This window comes from Alligator mississippiensis, chromosome 13 (assembly GCF_030867095.1).
Source record: "Alligator mississippiensis isolate rAllMis1 chromosome 13, rAllMis1, whole genome shotgun sequence".
Taxonomy (NCBI): Eukaryota; Metazoa; Chordata; order Crocodylia; family Alligatoridae; genus Alligator; species Alligator mississippiensis.
In genome coordinates, this window is record NC_081836.1 from 10,023,507 (window position 1) to 10,047,057 (window position 23,551).

General features: G+C 44.1%; 1 protein-coding gene across 5 annotated transcripts in view; it reads right to left on the reverse strand.

The window, feature by feature from the left end:
- The window catches only part of RERE (arginine-glutamic acid dipeptide repeats), a 378,810-nt gene that overhangs the window by 83,445 nt on the left and 271,814 nt on the right, over positions 1 to 23,551 (reverse strand). For all 5 annotated transcript variants that reach the window (XM_059716439.1, XM_059716437.1, XM_059716438.1 and 2 more), the window contains one exon: positions 21,970 to 22,068. In XM_059716439.1, coding sequence (XP_059572422.1) covers positions 21,970 to 22,068 — 99 coding nt within the window. The remainder of the gene's footprint in view (positions 1 to 21,969; positions 22,069 to 23,551) is intronic.

Below are 23,551 nucleotides of genomic sequence, written 5' to 3' on the forward strand. Positions count from 1 at the left end.
TAAATGTCCCCTCCTTTCCCCCTGCATAACGTGAAGGATCAACCGAAAAGTCTGCTTGAAAGAGAACATGATATTGAAGGTGACACAATGGCTGCAAGGCTTTTCCAAGGCTGGCAAAGAAGGGAAACTAGTCCGTCACCCGTGGGCTCAGGGGTTGTCAGGGCACGGCTAACCTTATGTGCTAGCCCGAGCTTGATTGTACCATCAGTGTTGCAGGGAGGCTATTTTTACAGGGAGAGAGATTTCACGCCGAGATGCACCCAAAGCAGTTTGCAAAGCGTTTATTCATTCCCTGCTGCACGCACCTCTTTTCCATATGAAATCTTAGCCGAGAAACGTTACCTCAAAAGAACAAACAAAACGCCGACCACAAAAAAAAAAAACAAAAAAAAAAAAATCAATTATCTCTAAATGAAGAGCATTTATTTTGCTCTAATTGCGGACCCTCTATTTATCGACTCGGGGTATTTTCATCGCGCCTCCCCAGACAATGCTCTCAAGCCTGCCTCTCTCCTGGCCTTCATGTTTCATGTCGGCTCCCGTTAAAAGGTCCGTTCCTGCCTCTCGGGCTCACCGCGCTCGCAGCCCCGCCGATAAATCATCCACCAACCTGCTCTTGGAAATGCACTGGCCACGGTGTGATTGCTCCAGCCCCAGGTTGCCAAGCAACCAGCACAAGAGGGAAGTCTGAGAACTGCTGACAAATAGCCAAGTGGCTGAAACAACAGACTTCTCTCTGTCAAAAATGTGTTTCAGAGAAGTGCCTCCCCCGCCTCCGCTCTGTGCTAAACACTGCGTGATTGTAAAATCAAAATCAAAAGGCTATTGTAATGAACACACACTTCCTGCTCAATTACTAATTGTTGAAAAGCTGTGGGGAGGCTGCGATCACACGGTGTATGGCAACAGAAATGTGATCCGGTAAGCGAGATAAAGTCAACAGCACGCCAAGAAACCTGATCTAAGGACAGCCTGCAGTGGCACATCAGAAGCTGGTGCGCGGATCAAAAAAAAGGGGGGTGGGGGTGGAAAGAAAAAGCAGTGGAAGAAAATAAAATTTAAAAAGCTGACTTTTTAGAGCTGGAGGAAAGTAAACAGGATTTGATGAACACCTCTGGCTCTTTGCAAGCGTGCTTGGTGGATGGCTACCAGCCCTGCTATCCATCGGCACATTACTGCAGTCGCCGGCCCGACGTTTCCAGGGAAGATGAAGAGGCGGGGAGGGGGAACGGGCACATCTTATTTGAAGGCTGCTCAGTCTGCAATCTGTTTTCTTCAAATAGAATAAGCTGAAAAAACATTAATTCTTCCAAGCCGTGACCGAGGAGATCACCCCCTGGTGGCTCAACGGTGCATTGCTGGGCTTCCAACGGGGACCTGAGCTAGACACGGTCGGTACTGCCGAGAGGCTGAAAATGCAGAACCCCTCGGACCGGCATTTCTAGCATCCCCGCTGCAAACGAGGCACTGCTGGTATTAGACGCACACAGCGATGTTTCATCAGTCTACTGACAGGCTAAGCATTTCCCCTGAGAAAGAGCCAGTGGACATACCAGCTCACCCGCTTACGTCAGCCTCCATGACAGGCTCATTCCTGCATAACAGCTAAAGATGGTCCCTGCCCAGAGAAGACCTACAGTCGACCTGGGCAGATCCAGCCCCAGGATCCTGATTGCACTGTGCTACCCAAAAAAACTTCATCTCAATAGTTTGCTCATCTGTAGTCCTTTGAAGAGACACTCTCATCCGGAACAAGTGAACGTATTAGGTTTCACAGCACCAGGAGAGAGATTATTCCCATTTCACATATGGAGGAATTAAAAGAAACTAATCCTGTATCTCTGCTGTCAAAAAAAAAAAAAAAAGGTATCTTTTTCATTTGTTTGTTTTACGCAGTGAGGTAATGTTTGTTCGTTACCTTGCTGTAAAAATCACACCTGCTTTTGGCTGCAAAAACGCAGCCAAAACACTGTGAAAGTGTGATTTTGCACACGTATTTTTTTTAAAGGCAATCTAAAGAGGAAAAGAACAGAGGAGGGCTGGTGTGTTTGTGACCCAGAAAACAGAACAAATAATTTACTGCTGCCAAGAGACAATGCAATAATAGAAAGCTGCTGATTATAATTCAGATTAGATTCACTCCTGATTGTAGCTGCTTTTAAACAGTCTTTTCAAAATGGAATTATCAGATAAAGCAGCTTTTAACATGCTGAAACAGCCACAATTTTCAAGAAACTCAAACAACTGCCACCCTTTTACCAACTTGCAGATCTGAGATTTGGGTTGGAAATACTTCTCTCTAATAAGGTTAACAGCCGTAGAAGTTAAACATGCCAGACACGCCAATTGTAAACTGTCAGAACAGAAATCCTATCTACTTTTTCCTTGCCGCCTGGTTTTATAGACGTATGAATTTGGTATACTTATCTATGCAGGGTTTTTTTTCCTTTTTTCTTTTTTTTCTTTTTTTTTGGGGGGGGGGTGCTCTTATGACTGGTGCTTCCAACTGCTAGCTAACTTTGCAGAGGAAGGAACTAATAAAGGAAAAAATGCCAAATACAGAAACGGAAAAATATGGGAAAGGTGTAATGCACGCGAATGGGAACGGAGCAGCAGCTTCTACGAACGTCCGGAACAGCAATGCCACTATACATCTTTTACTACCGAGGGAGCAACTCCAGCGGGTCTGAAGATCACCCTTCCCTCTCACCCACTCAACTTCTTTAAGTTCTTGCAGCAAAGCTAACAAAGCATCCATAGACTCAGACGAAGTAGGCTGCAGCCTACAGAAGCTCATGCCTCTCCCAACGAGTTAGTCTATTAAAGGTGCCGCACTGCCCTGCCTAATGCTGCCAGTGAGGGCTTACGGTTATAGCAGCTTCTTCCCGGGAAGTATCCCACTGCCAGAAGGAACAGCCATGCTCCACAAAGCTGAAGACTCTTCTCCTGTGTCATTACCTACTTGGGTACCAAATCTAGCAACTCAAAGGACACTTTCATATTTTCCCTTTGTTTTTATTTATTATTTTTTTTAAACTAAAGGATTTTATCGAATTCTCAGTATAAAAGGGAACACCACGCTGCCTACAAACACATAAAACAGACCTCTATTATATCACAGATACTAAAACAGCCATTTTGGTCCCAAGCAATAACATGGGTGGGTGAGCACAGATACACAAACCAGCCCCCAACCCATCAGCAACACCCGAGCGTGAGGCTAATCAACCCGAGGGCTGCACAAAATAAACCACCAGTTGGATTCTTTACTTAAACACCAGCACAATATTTTCATTCCTCTCCCCCTTCTGTGAGATTTCTCTCTCGCTATCCAAACCACACTGAATTCCTAAAATGCATGTCTATGTATTGAAGTAACACTACAAAGAAAGCCTGAAGTTTCTCTTTTGTTGTGAACACCTTTTTTTTTTTTTTTTTTCCCCTCCCCTCTGCCTCAATTTGTAACATTACCTACAAAAAAAGCTGCACTCAGATGACTTGAAATATACTGTGTGATCTTTTCAGGACTCAAACATAATATTTCTGCAGTAGGGAGCTTCTGCTAGAAATATCGTTCCACTGGGGTTTGGACCATTATTGTCAATTATTCTCAAGACGGCATTTCCGTCTCCAAACAGTGACTTTCTGCAGTTGACAGGAGGAAGATGAACAAAACAACTCTAAAAGCTCTTTGGCTTTAGAGGAAGAACAAATCCAAGAATAATTAGACACAATGGTGGCAAGAACCCCAAAGGAAATCAGACAAATTGAGATGCAGATCTCTCTTTTCTATGGGTGACTTGTCAAAGTAAATAACCAAAGCTTGCCCAGATTTCAGCTCAAGCTTTGGTCTGCAAACTCAAGAATTAGAAGGGATTAGCTTAAGACAGGGGTGGCTAACCTGCAACAAGTGACATGGGTAGCCTCTGTGTGTGGCATATGGAGGATAGGGAAGGGGACTGGCAGCACAGAAGCAGAAAGCAGAGCAAGAATTGGATAGGGAACGCAGGGCAGGGTGTAGAAAACAGCAGGAGATCAGGTAGGGAACACAAGGAAGGGAGCACCAAGCAGAGCAGCAGACCGGGAAGAGGATGGGGAGCAGAGCATCTCTCAGGGAGGGTGCAGGGATAAAACTGGCCCCTGCTGACTTAAGAGGCCAGGTGAAATGAGTCTCGGCTCTCGCTCAGCTCGTCTGTGCTGTGGACTAGGGAGAGCTGAGCTAGATTGGGTACCAGAGGTAGGCTAGCTGCAGCAGAAGAGCACTCCATGTGGGCTCATTTACCCTGAGAGAAGCATTTCTTCAAAGGGAAAAGACCATTCTTTATTTCAAACAAACTACTCTCCCTCCCACGTAATCCTAGGGGCGCTTTGTGCCACTCTGCATTACACTACAGAAATGACAGTACAGAAACAGCATCGCACAATTGTTGTTTCCGAGGAAGGGTAGCCTTGTGGATAACGCAAAACTGAGGCTCAGATTTGGATTGTATTCCTGTCTCTACCTAAATAGGAAAGAATGGAGGTCAGATTGGGCCCGAGCAGAGTTCAAGGATTTGACTAGTCCACAGAGACCAAACTGTTCCCCCTACCCCACTTAAGAATGCCAGACCAGACACCCAAAAAGAGGCATCCAAAATCACTAGCCCCTTCTAAGATCTTGACCTGAAGGGCTTTGGGCTCTACCATGATGTATGCAGCACAGCAGCTTTTCAGAGCAATGCCATCTCTTTCATTTACTAAAAACTCCAGACCCAAATCACTCAAGCCCTGCCTTGCGTTTTAGTGAAGTGGGAAGAAAGGAGCTCTTTCCAAGGTCCGAGTCTTGGAGCTGCAGCTTAAAACTGAAGAACTCTGCATATTTAAATCTCAACCCAAGATAGCTTTATTTCAAATAAAGATACAGAGCAGCCACCATCTGCTCCCAGGGTCTGGTCCTGTGTCGCTGGCTATTTTGGAAGCTTTGCCAGACATCAGAAAAAGCAGGACTGGAGGCCCTGGACACCCTGGAAGGTGCATGCAACAAAGCAGACTGAAGTGTACGAGTATCAAAAATGGTTGTCGTTGTTGTTATTTTACCAGTGCGTCCCATTGCACAAGGCTTCAGTTCCCACATGAGCTTATGTGACACAATGAGAAAGACGCTGTATGATCTTCTTCATTCAATTATCCATTATATTTTTGTCAGAAGCATTTAAGATCTCAGCAAAGTGACTGATATACTCCTGCAACAGCCATCCAATTACCAAGGAAGATGTTGGCTCATGCAGTGAACTTGGCAGTAATATATAAAAGTAGTTTTAAAAAAAAAAGCAGATGATTCATAAGTTCCCTTTGCTTTTGTATAAGGGCCTCTGAATAAAAACATCTAGTTTGGGGAAAAAGCTGTGCCAAATATGAAAAGGTCACCCACGAATCACAGAAAAAAAAATTAAGAGCAAAAATGAAGGGACTAGTACTCCTTCTAGAGCATAGGAGAGATTATTGGCAGACAGAACTTGAAAAGGCAGTACACATTTAATATTTTTTTTAATTTATTTATTTTTACATACTGAAATTACTTGTCCACACTTGGAAGATGCTGCCCAGGTCTGCTCTACCGACAAATTCATGTCCAAAATATGTACCAAAATGAGTCAAAAATGACTCCCCCACCTCCTGTTTCCTAACAAACAGAACGCGTGATCTGAGTGCCTGAAATTATTCCAATCCAGCAGAGGGTAATATGGTGCGATGCTTATTGGCTCCTCTAAATGCATGAGCTACTGCCTGCTCAGTCTCTCAGCGTAGCCTAAAAGCTATATAAATCTAAAAGGATACTTTGAATGTATGCTTGACCGGGGGGTGGGGGAAGAGGAGGAAGAAAAAGCATGCAGAGGATTAGGCACAAGTGGAAAAGAGTCAAGGTGAGGTATCAAGAGGGCAACAAAAGCTGAAGTGAAACCTCAAGCCCAGGGGCAACACACTTTGGGCCCTTGCCACAGTACATGTAAAACCATGAATGCATGAAACATAAAGGCTGAGTTGGAGGAGCAGTACCAACGGGTAATGTTTCATTCAGCTTTCACAATGGCTGATCAAGAGAAGGCTCTCTTTTGTGCAACACCAGGCAAGAAGAGCCAGGGCTCACCGGAAGCCATATACAAGATGCACAAAGTTTGACCGGCAACTCGTAGTGCAGATGTTCCTCAGCTGGGATGGGAAAAACTTTACAGGGTTCAAAAGCCAGGCAGGCAGGTGCCGTGAGTTTGGAACAAATGTGTTTCTGGAAAGGCACTCCCAACCACACATCAAACACTCCACTATAGACCAGTGAAGTCTCTTGCACCGTCCTGACTGTTAGTAGTTTGTAAAAAAAACCCAACCTCCCCCCCCCCCCCAAAACCTGCTGTGTTGTGCCCTACGCAACTCCAGCAGACACCATCAACCTCAATGGCAGGTGCTTAGCACCGTTCAGGATTCAGCTCTCATATTGTCAAAGTCTTCCTACAGCAGCAAAATCATTAGCTTTATTGGCTCTGTTACCCTTCTAACTAATTAGGAACCTTGGATGGATAAAGAAAATGATTAATATTTAGTTTCTATGCATCTACTACAGAAGAAGCCTATTAGCCAACGAGTGACACCTCCACAAACTTAAATTAAATAATGGCTCCCAGAGAGGATTTGGAGCCCCTGACAGAAATGGCAAGTGATTTAAGTAACATAAAGCTGAGCAACTGGTGATGGATCACAGTTTTTTCACCCGCTCTGTTACAGCCTGTAATAGAACAAATGATCATTTTTCAGCCTAATTGAATATGGCCGCCCCGCTTATGCGCAAAAGGAGACAAAGCTATATAATTTGCTTCATTAAAATGCATTTTTATGTCATCTGAAAGATTAAAAAAATTGCTGCTGTTGATGGGGAAGATTAGAAAAATAAAATTTATCAGGCACACAAAACTTGCAAATGAGGTGCATCTTGGCATTCATGCTACTTATATTTGTGCAAAAAAGATAAGTCGTGAGAGCGAAAGCGCACCGAGCAGCCGTGTTGTGACAGTAATCAGAGTTTCTTAAATAAGGACCATGTCACCATACTATTTGAAAAAGCCTTTTGTCATTCTTGGCTGCAGTTACCAGTCCGTTTGAAATAAGTCACCGAGGAGCTGTTAGGCAGGACCATAAGCAGTTCCAGTGACAACAGAAAAAGCTGCTTTTGTTCTCCTTTTTTTTTTAAAACATATATTTGTTTGCACAATCATTAGAGAATTGAAACACTAGTTAAAAACAAGCCTTTCCCAACCCTGAAGTCAAAGCTCTGAGCTAGAGGAAAGTGCTGTAATTCAAAACAGCCTTTATTATAATAGGACTCACAGAAACGGTATTCCTAGGCACCCCCCTCCTTCACAATCCAGTTAGAGTCAACTTCCTTTCCTTTCAGCCCCCCCTTACCCTCCTCCGCTTCCATTTTCTCTTTTTTCTCTAACTCCTCACTGTTTATAATTCCCTGTAGGAAGCCAAACTTGGGGGGAAAAAAGTTACTTCCTTAAATTCTTGTTTCTTAGGATTTGGCACAAATGGATCCATTCCCTTCCCTATCTGGGCCAGAAAAGCAACGTGGTTTCTTCTCGTGTGTCTGCATGGAGCCCCATCCATCTTAGCAGAATAAGCACTGCTCTGGCAATAAATGTATGCTCATCAACTGCTGCCTGCAGCACCACGAGGGGAGCTCACACGTTTTTGTTCATCCCACCAGGAAAAAAGGGATTGTTAGCTTGGTTTGAGCTCCACACCTGCTTTCTGATTAAAGTACCATACCTTTTCTCTCCTCTGTTCTCATTTCATATGGAGTTTAATCTCGCCAGGTGCTGAGAATCCTCCGCTCACCGTTCCTGAAGGGAAGCAATCCTCAGCGCTTGGGTCCATATACAGCGTAACAAGGACCATCTCTCCCAGTAGAGTGGCTTTCCAGACAAAAGCCACCTTTCCATAAGCACAAAAATAAAACAGGACTGTGCCAGGTATGGCAATAAGCCCCCAGGGAGAATTACTGTACCGCATATATTACATATATCCATAGTCCTAGACATGATTAACCAGGAGAGCTACAAAGGCTTCAAAATAGGTTAATACATTTGCCTGAAAGGATAAAGCTGCAGGAGGAGGCCATGTGAAGCGATAGCCTGTTTTGAGGCAAGGATCTGGATTAGCGAAGGGCTATCTGCCAGAACCCTTTCCTCCACACCGTTTACACCAATGTGTCAATTGAACCCCAGCTACACGAATCATCAAAAAGTATTAGGGAACTCAGCAGATAATGAGGGTTATCACAGGAAGTCAGAGAATGAAGCCATTGACAACCCGGGAGAGATGGTTTCATCTTTCAGTGAAAGAAAAAGTAGCTTAGTTGCACCTCACTGATAGCAGGTGTTGCTATGGAAAATGATGCAGAAACTAAGTGCAAGTGTCCCAGCTGACTCCGCTGGGTACGGGCACCATGTGGGGTATAATGTGCCTTTTAAAAATGCCAAACAGGCATTTTTCTTCTAAACACAATGGCTTTCTCAGTGCCTTACCTGAGCCTGTAGTACTGCTTTGCCTGCTGAGAAGAGTCTTAGTTTATCTGCCTGACTCTCGGGAATGATGGTTTGACAAAGGAGATCGGTTCAAGGGCTACTGTTTTCTCATTCTTGCTCGCATTCTCTGGATGTCATGGTGTCATTTGCCACAGTCTCTCCCCGCTTGGTAGGCATTCCCATCCCATAACCAGTGTCCCTAATCTGAGAGGATCCCTTTGACAGCAAGTCTGTGTACTGGGAATAGTCTCCCTGTTCATTTAGCCCAGTCTCTGAAGATGAGCTAACTCTGCATGGTTAAACTAGCATAAGATCTCACTGGCTATTTCAAGACTAATGTTAACCTATGGCAAGTGTCTGCAACTTGGCAAGGCAAGTTCCATGGCAAGGACAACCTTTTGCCCCAAGGCAAAGCATTTTAGAGCATGAAGCCTGAAAAAAAAATCAACTCTTCAAAGCTGTAATGCTCAAAGTCCATTAGGAAAAAATCAGAAAGCAAAAGATGACAAGCTCACACACAACAGAACGCAGGCTCTCCGCTTGTCCACTCACTCACAGCTCTCTTCTTTTTCCCTTCCCTTCCTAAATTCTGTTTAACTGCAGATTTTCCTAATTCTGCATCCATGTGACAACTTTAGAAGCCAAAACTGGTGATCAGCTGCCAACAACCTGAACTTGCATGACCTAACCAGCTCAGGCCCAAGGGATTTTCCTGAGCTGTTCCCGTCCACAATCCTTGCTGGTCTCATGCCACTGTGTTTTTTTTCAGAGATGAGAATGACTGGGGGAGGAACAGGGGAGAGAAACCAGTTTCTTTCCATGGGTCCAGGTCAGACTAAACAGTTCAATTCTATTTCCCTGCACCCCCAAACTCCCAAAATAAACTGGAAATAAATAGTACAGTTTTCACTGGGGCTATGCAAAGCTTTGGTAGCTGATTCAATTTGGAGGAGATTCGGCTCTGAATTCAGGGACCGAATCTCCGAATCCCAATGGAATCGGGAGATGAATTAAAAGCTCCGAATCGATTCGGAAAAGATTTGGCTGCTTCGGAGCTTCATCCATAGACTAAACAGGCAGCTGACACAGCTGCCTCCAGCTGGTAAATCTGTTGGGGAGGGGGGAGGGAAGGGGCATGGGGGAGGGTGGGATTGAGGCGGGGGCTGGGACAAGCTGCCCAGCCGGGGCGGAGGGCACGTTCCTCGGAGAGGGGGGCAGGGGTGCGCAGGATGCGGGCACAGTAGTGCTCAGAGTGGGGGCTCTGCCCTGCTGCCACTTGCCCAGCCAGGACAGGGGAGGGGGGCAGGATGTGGGCTCAGCTCGCTCCAGGTGGAAGGGGGCAAGCGACAGCAGGTCCCACTCCCAGCACTGCCTCACCCACATCCTGCTCCCCTGTGCCAGCTGGCAAGTGGAGACAGGGCAGAGCCCCCACTCCCAGCGCTGATGCGGCCACACCAGTGCTGGGAGCAGGGACTATGCCCTGCTGCCGCCTGGAGTGAGCCACGCCTGCATCACACCCCCACCCCCCAATGCTAGCTGGGCAAGTGGCAGCAGGGCATAGCCCCCGCAGCTACCCTCGCTGGGGCAGAGGCAGACACAGCCGGAGGAGCTGCGGGAGAAGCCCCCATGGCTGCCCTCCCCGGACCAGCCTCCCAGCACTTTAAAAAAATAAAATAAAATATCATTTTAAAAAAGCCCCGCATTCGCTGGCTCTGGCAGCAGCAATTGGGGCCTCTGAGGGCTTGTGGCCAGAGCCCCACCCTCACACAGAACAGGGCAGTGGGGGGCAGTGTCAACACGTAGGAGGTGTACATTCACCCCGAGATCGGCCATGCACCCCCTGGAAGTGCACTTCTGGTTTCGCTGCTGACTTGGCAATCGGCTGCTGGGCCCCCCCAGTTGGCAACTGGCTGCTGGGGGACCCCCTCCCCTGTTTGGTGATCTGGTGCTCCCCCAAGACTCAGGAAGCACCAGTTGCAACAACTGCTGCGCAGGTGCCAAGCAGCGCCGGAGGGGGGGTGCTATCCCTGCTGCCCCTCACTGGCCCACACTGTGCAGGAGGGGCTCTGCCACAAGCGCCCAGAGGCCCCAATCACTGCTGCTGCAACCAGTGAGTGTGGGGCTTTTTTTTTTTAAGTCCAGGGACTAGGCTGGGGCTGGGCAGAGCAGCCACAGGGGCTTCTCCTGCAGCTCCCCCTGCCCAGAGAGAGGCAAGCACAGCTGGAGGAGCCGCAGGAGAACCTGCTGCCACCCAGCTGTGCCTGCCTCTCCCCAGCCGATCCTAATCACCAAATCTCTCTGAATCAGCACCGAAACTTCGGAAGCCAACTTTGCCAAATCGATTTGGGACAGTGAACCGAATCTCTGAATCAAATCACTGTCCTCCAAAACAGCCAAATCCGAATTGAATACTTCCCTATTCACACAGGCCCAGTTTTCACAAGGTGGCGGCAGGCACCCCTCTCTCTAACCTGGAGCTCTCTAAGAACATAATATTACTATGTACCCATTCCTTTAAGGGTGAAGGCTCTTTCTAAACTAGTGCAGTCCATCTATGGCACCTCTAGAGATGCTGGCCTCTTCTTGAGTTGCCACATGGAGCCTGAGAACTTGAGAGAAATATATTCCATTTTGCTGACACTAAATGGATTGGTCAGGCATCTTTTGAGAGCAAGATGAATAAAAACAGAACTATCCACCTAAAGATGATACACTGAGAAAGAGAAAAAGGTGCACCGAGGGAGAAGACGGGAAGGCATAGAGACGAAGTACAGCAAGTGCCCCACAGCAGACCATATGGGCACAGACTATGGAGACAGACTCTTATGCACACTCCACAGAAAACATTTCTTCCATTTTTGAGCATGCCGTTACAGCACAGAAAGCTACTTTGGTTGCAGCAGAAGCTCCTGCATTTCTACAAGGCAAATCATCTCAGAATCAGCCAGCATCTTCCAAGTCAAGAAGCCAAGAAGACTCCATATATCAAGATGCAAAACAAGACTCCTTCTGACCCAGTAGATCAAGGGTACAAGGAAGAGTGGAAGAGATCTTGAGATGCACATAGCAAACATGTCTTGGCCGTGATGGAGAGACAAGTAAGATCTAGGCCTATTTTAATCTCATCGTATTTCTTTAAACAGCTATTTGCAGGACGAGTGGAAGGCTGTTCCCTTGCTGTGCATACCCGGGTCGCAGGAAACGGACAGACTAGCAACTCTTTTCCACAGGCGGCTGGGCAGCCATCACGAGGTGACCATTTGCAGTCAGGATATTGTAAGGGCTAGATCAGAAACAGTTATCTAACAACAAAAGCTTCAGAGCCTACTACCAACTAGGAATGCACCAAAATTATCCCAAAAATAACACTGTGCACTTCTACTACATGGTCTTGCTTCTAATTATGAGCTCTGAATCTACCACAATTACCTGAGCTAACATTATGCACTTTCCATGGCACATTTCAAAGGTAGGATATCAAAGCATTTTATTGCCATTTGTTCCATTTTATTAAAGTAGCACCTAGAGAGGGCACAATCAAGCCTCTAATGTCAAATTAGCCAACTCCCAGAACACCCCTGCGGGAGAAGTGAACTGCTGAAGCACTCAAGTAATATCTTGAGTCAAGGGAGAAGCCAGGAACAAAGCCTTCTCGGTCATGCTTTCACCAGTAAGCAATACATTTTCCTTCTTCCATAACTAGTCTTGACCACTGCCCCCTCAGAAAAAAAAAAACTGGCCCCAAATTTAAGTTTTGTAACTTCCTGGGCTTAAATAATTTTAAAGAACTGCTAGACTAACAGATAGGCTTCTACTCTTTTTCAAATTTAAATACGGCAAACTGTTGTCACACAACTAGGCAACCTTCTGTGGTGTTTGCAACCTCAACACTGCAGTACAGATCTAGTGCACGTGAACCAGAAAAGGACATGGTTTAGAGAGAAAGCTGAGTCTGGCTATTTGGTCTGCCTTTCACACTTCTTTATAAATCTGGATAAAGAAAACATTGAAAAGTAGATTAATTTAAAAAAAAAAAAGGTCTTTTAAAACCCAGCATGTTACCAGCAACACACATGGATGACTTACAGGTTTCTTTAAATTCCAGCATTTGGAAATTAAAGGAATGTACAAATACATTAAAAAAAAAAAAATCAAAGGAGAGTAGAGAGATTAGTAAAATTGAAGGAAAGCCTCTGATTCAAAACCCCTTTTAATTAAATTATTATAGAAAAAGATACTTTATTAAAGAAATTTAATGTAAAAAACCCTCATAACATGAGGAAAGGTGCTGACACCACTCCTATAGTACTAAATTTATGTCTTGCTACTGCTGAAGTATTAACTCCAAAGACTTCACCAGAAGGCTGGAAACTCAATCATCGATGTAGTTGGTGTTAATGTTATAACTCAATCTGTTAAGCCAGTCCCCCCTTTTGGAAAGGAACCAAAATAAAGAAAAGAGCATTTGATTTAGAACAGATTCCAGAACCTCTAGCCAGTGAAGACTGAAAAAAGGTCAGCACTGTAGTAAAGACAGTAATTGTGTCCCTGACAAGACTATCATCTGATGGGGAGAGGGCAAGAGAGGGAAAAGGCAGCTGAGCCCATCTAGCATGTTAGATCTCTATTTCTTCATTACTGCTGTGATGGAATTTCTACCCAAGCCCAGAGTGACTGGTCTTTGTTTCAAATGCGACACGGTGGAGCTGCACAGCTAAATGTTTCTATACATAGAATATGCATTATACACATGCACACTAAACTGACTTGAGCGCTGTTGCTAAGGAACTACAAAGGATAGGTTTTTTGGCCCTCTTCTTTTATAAAATAACCACTTTGCCTATGGGAGAACAAATGCAATCTCTCAAGCCCCCTTGTGCCTTGTTCTCATTTTTAAATGAACACAGAAAGATGATCGAGAATGCTAGGAAGTGTAAGCGATCCCCATTTTTTAGATGCCCTTGAAAATGAGATGAAAAACATGGTTTCGACAATCAGCTGCTATAGTATTTATTAATCTTTCAAGCGGCGGATTTTCCCCTTTGGCAACAATGAAAAACGTCAATGTCTTTCTCTGTCTTTATATATTACAAATCTTTTCTGATCTAAAAAAATTTAAAAAAAAAATACTACACAGAACACCTAGAAATAATTTAGTTTACAGAAGAGTTCGATTTGGAGTTTGGAGGTTAAGCTTCCTGTCCTCTCACAGAAATAGCCCTCTTAGCTGTGGCATCTGGCCAATACAAATATTTGTTATGTTCGTTTTTGGGGGATCAGCAATATGGTAAGTGCTTAATAGATAAAAATATTCCACATGAGGCCAAGAGACGATGAATCAAGAAACATATGGTGGTTAAACAAAGCAAGCAATATATATAACAATATTGTTAAGGCAAGTCTAACTTATCTGGCAGCTGTAGAAAGATCAAGATTAGCAAAAGCAGAAAAGTCACCCATTTTGAAGCCAAGGTCACTGGCAGGATTTATAGATTTATCCCTGAAGGCAGTCTTTGCTGAACATGAAATGCTGAAATTATTTTTTTTTTTTTGAATTTTTTTCTCCTCTTCCCATTTGTACCATCTCATTTGCTGGAGGCTTTTAAAATTCATTCCTCTTTACAGCTGGTTAAACACTGGAATCTTTCTGCAAACTAAAGGACAAAATTGATTGCCCTACACAAACTTTTCTGCACGTATAATTGATTTTTAATTCACTGTCTCATTTCCGAAAGGACTTGACAATAAACTCTGTGCTGTATGCGCAATATTGATCTCTTTAAACAAGGGCTTGGATCAAAGGCTGATGCAAGTTAATCATAACCCAAAAGATTTATGCCTTTTGTATCAAGCCTGTCTTTAGACAGGGCAGAGCCCACCTCAATTCTGGACGTATACTGTTTTTGAATTTAGAGTTTCTGTATATTTATCACCTACAGAAGAATGAAACCCCATTGATCACCACTCACTACATTCAGACAGTAGCTATTTTTTTTTTTTTTTTGGGGGGGGGGGGGGGGGGGGAGAGATTTTTGTCTTCTATCAGCTACTTAAATATTGTAATGGATGAGGTTTTACATCGTCTATCCTTAGAATTAACTATCCTGGGCTGCTTTCACCCCCGCCTCCCCCTCCCATCCTTATTTAGTCCTAAAGACTCAATGTCTTAAAGTGACTGTGGTCCTACACTTGCTTGCATTTTGATATTCCTGACCAAAGTCAGCTAGTGTTTCAGGGTTCAATTTTCAATGCATTTCCAAGACTGCTGATTAAAATAACATTTGCAAAGTGGCAGTATTTAGACAGCAGGATTCAAATCTGAAGCCCAGAAAGCGTGCAGGTAGGAGGAACTCTCAATTCCATTATGAAGCTGTGATGTTTACTTTTCCGCAGATTCAAAATTAAAACCAAACAGTGACTTGCCTTATCTTAACATTTTAAGTCCACTTGATCACTCAAACACAGACCTGCAATGCCAGCTTCATTTACAAAGATCCCTTGGTTGGTTTGGTGGGTTTTTTGTGTTTTTTTATGGGGGGGGGAGGGGTTTGCTTGTTGGGGGGTTTTTTTGTGTGTTTTCTTGTACCTCCACCCTGCTTTGGCAGGAACTATACTTTGATTTTCTGTGAATTACCTTTTCTATGGCTGCCACATGAACAGTAAATAAAATTCATGGTATTTTTGCCCTAGTAAGCAGCTCTGTCTTCCAGCATATCTGAGATGTCTGGCTTCAAAGGAGCAAGCAATGAAAACAATGTTTTCTTGAGCAGATATTCCAAAAAGGGCAGATGAGAGACATTTGTAGATGATTTCAGGCAAGGCAGCCAAGCAAATAAATGTGTGTGTGTCTTTGTGTAAGTAATTTCTTGACCAGCCACGATGGTTCACTGGATTACAAAATATTCACAAATGTGTCGGGAAATTAGTTTGCCATGTCATCTCTCTTTTTTGGAAGAAGGGCTTTCACTTGTATTTATGACAAATGAGCTTTAAAAAACTGAAGGCAGGTGTGGACATTTTAAATTTATGAACTTGGAAATCTGCATACACGGCCAATTAAAGTTTATCACCACCAAGGCTCAACTATCCTGGGATATAAATTTAAGAGGTTATTTGAATCTAGGTTGTTTACTTCTACTAGGCTACATCAAAAGCTGTGTAAAATAAAGCTGTGTAAAATATTTAAAGGGCAGCATATTTCATGATAAAAGCTACAGTTATCAAGCAAGTCAGAGTGTCATCAGCAGCACTGTGGAAAAGCATGGTGAGTAACAAACCTTCACCTTAAGCAACACCTGACATCTTCCCTCCTTACAATTTTGCACGGGCAGGAGGGAGGTGGGGGGAAGCAAAGGGTGCAATGCACAACAGAGCGCAAAACTGCAATTCATCTCAGTTTCTCTTAACTTTGCAAGGAAAACCCCAGCTCTGAATCTGAAATTGAGAATTCAATTAGCCTCACCAGTGTTCTTCATAACCAACATCTGAATGCTAATTAAGAGCCCAGTGCCATGCAGCACAAGCATCCCTGTGCAATAAACTGCAACACAGCAGCAGTGAACTCTGCCTTCAGCTAGCATGCATAAACAAACAGAATTAATAACTATCCGAGTGTGGACGGGTGACTTAATCTGTTTCGATTAGATGCAGCTCAGCCTGGGGCCTTTGTGTTATTTAAAATGTGTTCATCATGTTTAATTAAAAACCTAATAAACTAGAGGTTCTTTTCGTTCTGATTTGTATTTCGCTCTTTTGTAAGCCCTATCGATTTTCAGTGACTGTGGCTATAAAGGAGAACAGTGCATTCCAAATAAAGGGTAAGAATTTAAGTGCAAATCTGCTAAACCTGGTGACACAAAGAACAGCCAGCCATTTACTCCTTTCCTTGCTCATCTCGATAAACAAGACATGCTGACAAAAGAAAAAAAGCCGTTTTGCTAAATAAACGACGCTGGAATGAATGTAGCCTTTGCGGACTGTACCTCTCTGATATATTTCCTGTACAAACTGGAAGTGCGTAAAGTGGATTTCCTGCTCTGATCAGACATGGCCTGAAGTTGAGACCAAATGGCACTGAAATCCTAGAAGATGTTCACAGCAGATTTTCACCCAAGATGGCTGGAATCCCATCACACTTCTTGTGGAAAGTTTCTACCACATCCTACCAGGGCTTTTGAAACAACCACCACGGGGCTGGTTCACACGGGAGGAATCACATCTGCAAAATTAACCAACCCTGCTCCCCAAAGACTACTCTTCCTTTTCAACTAAAAAGGATTTGAGCCTGAGGCTCTTGCCCCATTCTTGTCAGTCCCATGCAAGGTCAGCAGTGTTTTAACACTTATGACCGTAAGTCCCACTTGGAGCCACTGTATTTTGGCTCCCTATTTTCTGGGTCATAAAACTTACCTTCAAAGGCTGAGATTTTCCACAAAGAAACCAAGGGGAGGAAGATCAGGAGGCAGAGATCCCAATCCCACCAACTGTTCAGAGGGGCCTTTGCACTCACCCTAACTGTGTGTACTAGGTTACAACAGGAGCTCAGCGTGGCACTATAATCTGGTTTAAGAATGTTTCCCTACTCAATATATATATATTTTAATGATTAAACCTGACATCTGCTGTTTTGATCTGATAGGATATACTCAAAAATACCCGTCTTGGAGTGCTTCAGGGTTAAATGGTTTACAAGAGTGGAAGAAAGACATCTGGCTGCTTTACAACCTCATTTTAACAGCAGATATCATGTGGAGCGCATATCTAGAACATCTCTGGTGGATCTAGTCGCAGCTCCCCTTTTCCAACTACTGTGCAACCTTGCTGTAACACTAAGCAGCACATGGCACGTGTCTGGCATGTCATTCGGTGTTACGGAGCTTGTAGGAGGGCACGGCCAGCTGTTGCGTCAAAATGAAGGACATGGATGACAGCTGTGAGCTCCCTGACCTTCCCCAGATGCAAGAAAAAGCCTGGTTGGAAAGCCACAGCTTTCCACCCAAACCAGAACCCACCGGGTGACGGTCTAGTGAGACTCTGTTGCATTACCCGGTGAAATGACAGTCTTTTAAATGCTTATTGAGAAGGTGCTGATGTGCAGCTTGGCATGACAATGATTTGACAATTCATCAGGAGGAGCAGATTCATCAGGGCTACAAGGACCACTGACCCCTCCCCACAAGTCACTGCTGGAGATTTATGTTGCCAGGTGTAACAGTAACCCGTATAAACAGGAAGCAGCTGCTGCTGAGGCTTCATACTGATGCAACAGTAAAGTAGTTTCTTCAGCCACTTTTATAAGGCAGACTGTGGTTTTCACAGCATGCTCATGAATTTACATATTGGAAGGAGAGAGAGATTTAAAAATAGCCACAGTTTGACAAACATCAGGGAGATGAGAAAACCTTCATCTTCATATTTACAGAGCCCTCCACTTAATTCAATCACTGGTCAATTTTATCCTCCATTTAATTTGATCTAAACCTCTATAACCGCATCATTTGTAGCAAAAACAACGTAACTTCCATCCTTTATTTTAATCAACTCTGATTGCTGCAGGCAGCTCTTACTGGATAATTCAGTCACTGACTGCAGAAAGTTGTTTTAATTAACAAGGAGGCCTTAATCTTTGGACAAGGAACAGTCCACATGCGAGCCAGAAGTTAACTAACAAACAAATGCGAGCTATTCAAAGAGCACTGCTGACATCATGAATAGCACTGCGTGCTATGGGAGGCCAGGCTGCACATACTCAGGAACGGCCACGTTGACAAGTGCAATTGTGCAAGTCAACCCCTGGGAAAGAAATGGATGCTCTCGCATCCTGCAGCTCTGACTCAAAACTATTCTCCCGCCAGTTTGTGGGTGTTCTGTCTTAGAGAAAAAAGAGACTGTAGGATGTAGCTTTAGAGACAGTCCATTCGAACCCCTTCATTATACTCTTCTGGTTTGCTTTGCTTCCCCATGAGCAACCAGGGAGGCTCACGGCTGAGTCGCCTTGAAGAGCCTGAGCAGCGCTGGCTGAAAAGACAAGCGTGGAGTGTCTCAAAAAATACTGCAATTCCCCAAATTTGTTTTCCTCCTGCACTGGAGCACAAATGAGACCTTGCCAAAAATACTTTGTTGATTAGCTGATAACCCCATGGTTAAGACATCTGCCAGGAATGCGGGAACATGGATCTGATGACGGGTGGTCACCCACTTATCTACTGAGCACCTAGCTAACATCTCTCTGGGAGGTATCACTTTGTGCCAGTAAATATTCATTTGGTCAAAGACGACACCAGCTCTATCACTAGGCGCTGTGGAGACAGGATATACCCCTCAGTCTAGCCACACCGCAGTGAGCACCCTCAACTATCGGGCAATGGCTGGCTGTCCTGCGTGGATCACCTTTCCTCACCACCTGTCTCCTATCCTGGATGTGAGAAAGCGTCCTGAAAAAGTTTTTGTCAAAATCTGTTTCCATAAAATGTTTTGCTTCCAATGCACCGGCATGTTCTGGTGGGAGGGAGGAAAAAAAAAAGTTTTGTGGAAGATTTCTGAAGATTTCTGACATGCGATGTGTGGCAGGAGCCCCGCAAATGCTAGTGCAGGACTTTCTTTCCCTTGGAAGAAATGCCCCAGTGCCAGGCGCGTCTGCTTTAGCCTGGAACTTTCTGCAAGATGTCAACCCGAGAGAAGCGGGCTCTGAGGTTGCGAGGGTGGAGCTCTGCTCCCTATAAATAAGAGAACAGGCTGATCTCCGGCTCTGCCGTACTTGGATGACTGCCAAACATTTCTGGAAACTTGGATGGAATAGAACAAGAAGCAAATATGATAAAATGAGCCGAGACTGACAATGATTTATAGAGTTAATGATCATTATTCTGTACTCATACTGTTCGCTGTTTGGGAGTAATGTTTCATTTTTCAATAAACCTTGCTTTTTTTCTTATTTGTAAGGCTCCGCTCTCCATCATTTAACACTGACTGTTGATCAAAACCCTGAGCTGCAACGATGACGACACTTAGAGCCCCACTGCAGCCTGCCAGTAAAGACAAGGGAAGGGAAAAGGGGACAGCATTTTCTGAATAGGGAAGTAGGGATTGGCACCACACAGCTAACCCTTTTAAGGAAAGCATATGTGGAGGGAGAGTGGGGATAAACATTCGCAGAGCAAATGCGCAAAACCCAGAGCAGATATTCAGAAGTATTTGTATGAATGGTTCCTGCTTTAAACAAAATGCCCCGCTCATGACAAGATCATCCTAGGTCTTATTAAGGACCCGTGTTCCTAGCTGTTTGCTCCTTGCTCTCCACTTCCATCCCTCCTCTGAAAGCCTGTAGATCCTCTTTCACCTCATGGCTTCAGGCATTTCCTTCACCACAAAGGTCTTTTGTTTGATTTCAGAATAAGACTGCTTTTAATATGGGGGTTTTCTGGCCTACCCCTAACCTACCTCTCTCTCTTGTAAAAAGGTTCATATACGGAGAGAGCAGCATGCACATAATTTGCTAGAATAAACTTCTCGCAAGATTTTCAGAGCAACTAGAGCTTTAAAATCTCTCTCCAGCCATTTTCTGAATAATTCAAAAATGTTAAGAGACTAGGAAAATTTCACCCGTTATTAATCAGTTCTATTTTATGACTCTGGTGCCAGCTTAATTAGTAACTTGATTAACAAGACTATGTTCCACCCACCGCCAGATTATTTCTTAACACACTTTAATTCCATCTAGAAAATTAACTAGTGTAGAAGTTCTCCCACAAACAAATGTTGTTTGGTTCACATCTGCTTCTCTCGCTAGGAATTTTTCTCCATTTACAAGTTTGGTTAAAAAAAAAAAAAAAGCAACAAAAGAAAACCCATGCAAACACTGAATTTCTCACCGGAAGACATTTATCCGGAAAGATTACCGTGACATGTTGGAAGATGTACGCTTTACAGACTGCACATGGTACAAACTGCAAATGTCGTCCACTGTTTGTAGATAAATATATTTAATAATTATAAAATGGCAACTGTCTGAGCTTCCCGCCTTAACGTACACTGCTGTTTAATTGCTTAGCTAGGAAACACAGCATTTACCCTTTCCTCATCAAACCAGACATGACTACGCATAGTTTGTTAAAGGGACACTATCTGATTATAAGTCACTGTTTAGAAATATGTATTTCCTCAGCGGTGCCACTAACATCACTGCGGTTTAAAGGGCAAAACAACTCTGCGGCTCTGATCTACTTTAACTTACTTGCACTGTTTACTCGTAGCCCTTCTTTCATCTTTGAGGATTAAAATAGACAAGACAGTTTCATCCTGTTTACAGTCAAGTATCTCTTGCAGTAGCATATTGCTATAAAGTTTTGCAAAGAGCAAACAGTTGCAATGCGGCAGGGCTTGGAAATCAAACACTGCAGGGGAACGCTTGAATTCCAACAAAGGCTGTTCATTAAATAGGGGATACAATGAACATTTCTCCATTTTGTACAGGGTGTAGGCAAATTAAAAACCAAAAAAACCCCACAAACTTTAAACTACCGTTCCCATTTCAGTTATTTGGTTTTACAACAACCACAAAAAACAACTATTAAGTACAAAACTGAACATTACAAATGAAGGTCATTGGGCCCATGGCTGTGAGGTTTTGAAATGCCTGCATTCAGCTCATGCAGGGATTCTGTCCTGCTTTGGGTCTACCTGCTCATACCAACTCTTCCCAGCCTTACCTGACTCTGGAAATTGCATATAAAATACACACGTTGTATTCAGTACCATTCTGGACCAGGAAGATCTCCTGACAAGTTAGATGTGATACACATAGCCAGACAACACCACTTTCAGAGGATCCCCGTTTGGTTTATGTCACACTGAAGATCCAGCCTGCAATATCTGTGCTGGTCCCTATTTTTCGGCGGGCGGTCACAATCCTTATATAAACCTCAACTAGGAGAAACACCGACTATTGACCGTGTATCGAGCAGCATGAAGTGAAGACTGTGATCCTTACTCCTGTTCCCTCAGGTTCCTGAGAGAAGTAGGCAAAACCAACAAAAACCATGTCATACGCTCTGGTCCCAGTGTATGTCCCCTCTGACTGCAACTGCTAAATAAAGTGCCAGGCCAGTCCAAAAGCAATACTGGTCAGGATGTGAAATGAAGAGCCTGAGACCTCTACTGCTGCTGGATCTGTCGCGGGATGTCCCCTGGAAGCAAGAGTTATCTCCCCATCTCCACAGTGGAAAGATATTTTTCCTTGCGCTAACTGGGCCGTGTCTACTGTCTATCGATTAAGGGTCAGCTCACTTAGAAATGAAGGGAAAGCTTCACCCCGTGAAATAGGCTCCTTGCAACTGCCTTAAAGAAGACCTCTGAGCTGAGGAAGAAGCAAGCAACCCTTCTGCATGGCAGAAGGGAATAAATCACTCCTCACCACTTCGTCTTCAGTCCAACACTTCTCGATCAGTTTGGGCACAGGCTTCTTCACCAAGCGCTGCAGGGCTTTTCCGGCATCATAGTTACTTTCATGTAGCTAAATAATAAAGCAGAAAAACAAAATTATGTCAATAAACAGAGCTGGAGGTGAATCAATACCAAGGGAAAGGGAGTAGGAAGGAGAGAATGGGACTTACTGCACTTACTGTATCAACAGTAAAAATAAATAAGTGAAATTTGCAGAACCTGAAGGGTAATCTCAGTTTTATTTAGTGGGAGGGAGAACATTAAAACAAGTCAACTTGCTCTCTGCTTTCTCCAGTCTCTCCCAGAAGACAGTCGAAACCATAACGGATCGTAAATTTTCCCTTTAGCATTTTCTAATATTTCTACCGCAAGAAATTCCAAGGAAAAAAGAGGCACCAAACCCAACAGTCTTCAAAGGGAGTGGCATCTTATGCAGCAATATTGGTCTCATATTTATCTAATCAACTGGAACTAGCATTTTGGAAGTAATGTGTGCTTCGGGGACAGAGACAGAGCGTGAAGCTTACTCCTCCAGAGGACTGTGTTCATTTTCGTTGCACAGCAAAGAACAAGTTCCTGGAGCACCACATCAGGAGAGAGAGAGGAAAGAAAACCTCTTGCAGAAATGCATAGAAACAGCTTGGCATTATAAAGCTTACAGTACTCTCTCAACAACACACCACCCTGCTGTGTGGTGTGGCTACCTTCCACCACCAACAAATGCACCGAGGGCTGGCCGAGGTCGCTGGTGAAAAATAAAGTGAAATCAAGGGATGTAATGGAGAATAAATACCTGGGCTGAAAAAGGCCTTCTTTCAACAAGGAATTCAAGGGACAGACCTCTGATTCTTAGCTCTCGACAGAGAACATGGAAATGATATAAATCTATAGCATGCTATCTTCAAGTACAGTGGGATTTTGGGAACATGACAGCTAATCAGTCTGCTGCTCCGCGCCTTTGAAAGAATGTACTAAAAAGGGAAAGGCAGTATTGCAGGGATGATCACAAACCAATTCTCCATGCACACACCCAGAAGAGAGAGAAATGATTGGTGTGAAAACTTCGTAGACAACACAAGTGTTAGCTTTGCTGCCTAAGGAGTTGGATTACCAGCAATGGACTCACCAAAGCTACTGGCACGAAAGAGTTTGCCAATTCATGTACTGGGGAGGGGGTTGGGGCCGAAGAAGTCCTATGAGCTCCTCACACCCACCATCTTCTAAAACACAGGTCTCTCCCAAGGCCTCTGTCTTTTCCTCCACAATGCAATGACATTTGTCCTGCTGTGTTCCCAACCCCACTATACTGCCGCTCCAACGGTGTCCACAACCTCCATACAGATGACATCTCTAGGAGCTGTTGTAAACCCTGAACTCTTCAAAACTCTATGAAAAAACCTCTTTTCTCGAATGTGCCCTGATCCAGGCTGGGACCCTCATGCACAACACACAGCATCAGACAGAAACTAACTTGGCACCACTACCATACCCAAACTGTGCATTAGTTTTCTTCTGTCACGGTGTCCCACTGATTCTGAAAAAGAGATCTGCTT